The following is a 2,886-nucleotide window of genomic DNA, read 5'->3' on the forward strand; positions in this document are numbered from 1 at the left end:
ATTACTTAACCGTCGGTATTGTGTGATGTTTGCGATCAGTGCGAGGGAATGGCCGCGAGTTTAAACCTTAATAGCTATATTAACGTCGGTATCGTGTGAATGTTTGCCAGATAGTGCGAGGCTGGCAGGGTTACTTTATTACTGTTATTATACGTCAGTATTGTGTGATGTTTTGAACAGGATAGTGCAGTAAGGGGATATGCAGGGTTAGACTCTTTTATTAAGATATTTAAATTAACTGATTCAGAATCTAGAGTTGTGAGATGGTTTGCCAGGATCACAGTGGGACGAAGTGAGGCATGCAGGTGTTAGATAGATACATACGATACATTTGATTAACCCGGTACACTAGATTACATAGATAGATTAGACTAGAATAGATGAGATCAGATGTACGATAGATAGATAGATACGATTACGATAGATAGATAGACCTCACCCGATAGACCCACATAGATACGATATAGATAGATAAATAAATAGTATAGATATTATCAGTAGTGATCTCTGTTATATCTGTTGTTGTCGATACGACGAAGCAATTCAAACAATTTAATTCATGCCAAACGCTCATCTTCCAATGTTGTCTAAACGATTCTGGTATGCATGTACACTCGATAACCCAGTCTGTAAATGATAAAACGGAATGTAGGCATCCTGTATGGCTTGCCTCCGCGTAACACTCGCAGATATATATATATATATATGTGTGTGTGTGTATATGAGGCCAATAGTCTGCGTCATTGTGAGATGGGACCTTTCGTTACAGCTTCATGTTGGTTGGTGAGCCGTTTGGAGGTAAGACACAGGTACTGCGTGTGCTCGCTGACACGCTCTCCCTGCTCAACTCACGCGACCAGGATGAAGAGAAGGTCATCTACAGAACGATCAACCCCAAGTCCATCACGATGGGTCAGCTGTTCGGTCAGTTCGACCCCGTCTCACATGAGGTGCGTTGAGTAGGTGTATGTGTACGCGCGTGCGCACGTGTGGTGTATGTACCTGTAAAAGCCTCCTATATAGGAGTTATATCCCGTATGACTTTTTCAATCTTTTTAAACAAGCCGGACTCCCTCCCTCTGCACCCGCTGACTCATGTATACAGGTATATGTCAGGCCTGGCCGGTTTAGAACCACTCGTCAACTAGGTTATTCCTACATACATATATTATTCCTACATACATATATACATACGCGCGTACGCACGCATGCACATGACTGACGTATACGTACGTACTCATACACGTTTGCCTGCATGTGACGTCACTGTGTTAAATTCGGCACTTTATAAACTGTCATATTACCACCGATGACTTTTGTTTTGATGACTACAGTGGACGGATGGAGTCGTCGCGAACACGTTCCGTGAGTTTGCGTCCGCGGAGACGACGGACAGGAAGTGGGTGCTGTTTGACGGTCCGATCGACACTCTGTGGATCGAGAGCATGAACACTGTGCTGGACGACAACAAGAAGGTGACTCTCTCACCGTCTCCCTCTCTTCCTTTATGTCTGTCTCTCTCTGCCTCTCTTCTCTCTCTCTCTCTCTCCCTCTCCCTCTCTTCCTTTATGTCTTTCTCTTCTCTCTTACTCTCTCTCTCTCTCTCAATCTCTCCCTTCCTCTCCCTCTCTCTCTCTCCCTTTCGTCTCACCTTTCCCCTCTCCTTCTCCATTCTCTCTCTCTCACTCGTCTACTCTCACTTTCCCTTTTCTCTCTCACCTCTCCCTTCTCCTTCTCTTCCTCTCCTCGCTCTCTCTCTCTTTCTTGCTTTCTCTCTCTCTCTCTCTCTCTCTCTTCCTATTGTACTCCCTCTTCATCCCCTTCTCTCCCCGTCCCCGATCTCTTTGCTCTTCTTCTCTGTCCTACCACATGTGATACCCTGTATATACCCACCTAACCACCCTAACCCTCACCTATATATGAAGTCATCCCACCTGCAAAAACAAAGAGTCGAGATGCTTTTAGCATTGAACACGATTCTGATCGCTAACACTGGCCGACACAGTGGCATCGCTGACTAACTGATCATTCTCTTATGATAGTCTTAAATGATAGTATATATCTTACTGATGATTCTGACATCTTGGTCGCCGACAGCTGTGCCTCATGAGTGGTGAGATCATCCAGCTGTCCAACACCATGAGTCTGATCTTCGAGTGCATGGACCTGTCGCAAGCGTCGCCGGCCACCGTCAGCCGATGCGGCATGATCTACATGGAGCCGACGACGCTCGGGTGGCGCCCTCTCATGCAGAGCTGGCTGACGAGTCTGCCGGAGTATCTGAGCGGCGCGCACGCTCAGTTGTTGGCGCTGTTTGATTGGCTCGTCGACCCGTGCCTGGTGTTTGTCGCCAAGAGCTGTAAGGTATGAGGTGTTGTATAGGTGGATGGAAGGTGGGTGGGGAAGATATCTACTTGTTCTAATGACTGGTAGGTTATACTCGTAATGTGAAACATGTGTTGTGTAGTTAATGGATAATTATGACAATGAGATCATATGCATATATATATACCTGCTTCTAAGTACATCAGGACTCGGGTCATTGTTGTAAGATGTTCGGAATTTGAACATTTGGAACGGTAACTCAACTTTCACAAATAATCTGATACGTACGTTTGTTGTAAGATGTTCGGAATTTGAACATTTGGAACGGTAACTCAACTTTCACAAAGAATCTGATACGTACGTTTGTTGTAAGATGTTCGGAATTTGAACATTTGGAACGGTAACTCAACTTTCACAAAGAATCTGATACGTACGTTTGTTGTAAGATGTTCGGAATTTGAACATTTGGAACGGTAACTCAACTTTCACAAAGAATCTGATACGTACGTTTGTTGTAAGATGTTCGGAATTTGAACATTTGGAACGGTAACTCAACTTTCA

At 44.7% G+C, this 2,886-nt stretch overlaps 1 protein-coding gene across 1 annotated transcript in view; it reads left to right on the top strand.

Annotated features, from left to right (window-relative positions):
• The window catches only part of LOC106805916 (dynein heavy chain 12, axonemal-like), an 85,289-nt gene that overhangs the window by 29,803 nt on the left and 52,600 nt on the right, over positions 1-2,886 (top strand). The window contains 3 exon segments of the mRNA XM_014807687.1: positions 770-950; positions 1,335-1,475; positions 2,098-2,364. Of these exon segments, the coding sequence (XP_014663173.1) occupies positions 770-950; positions 1,335-1,475; positions 2,098-2,364 (589 nt within the window).

This window comes from Priapulus caudatus, unplaced genomic scaffold (genome assembly GCF_000485595.1).
Source record: "Priapulus caudatus unplaced genomic scaffold, Priapulus_caudatus-5.0.1 Scaffold133, whole genome shotgun sequence".
In the NCBI taxonomy this organism is placed as follows: Eukaryota; Metazoa; Priapulida; class Priapulimorpha; order Priapulimorphida; family Priapulidae; genus Priapulus; species Priapulus caudatus.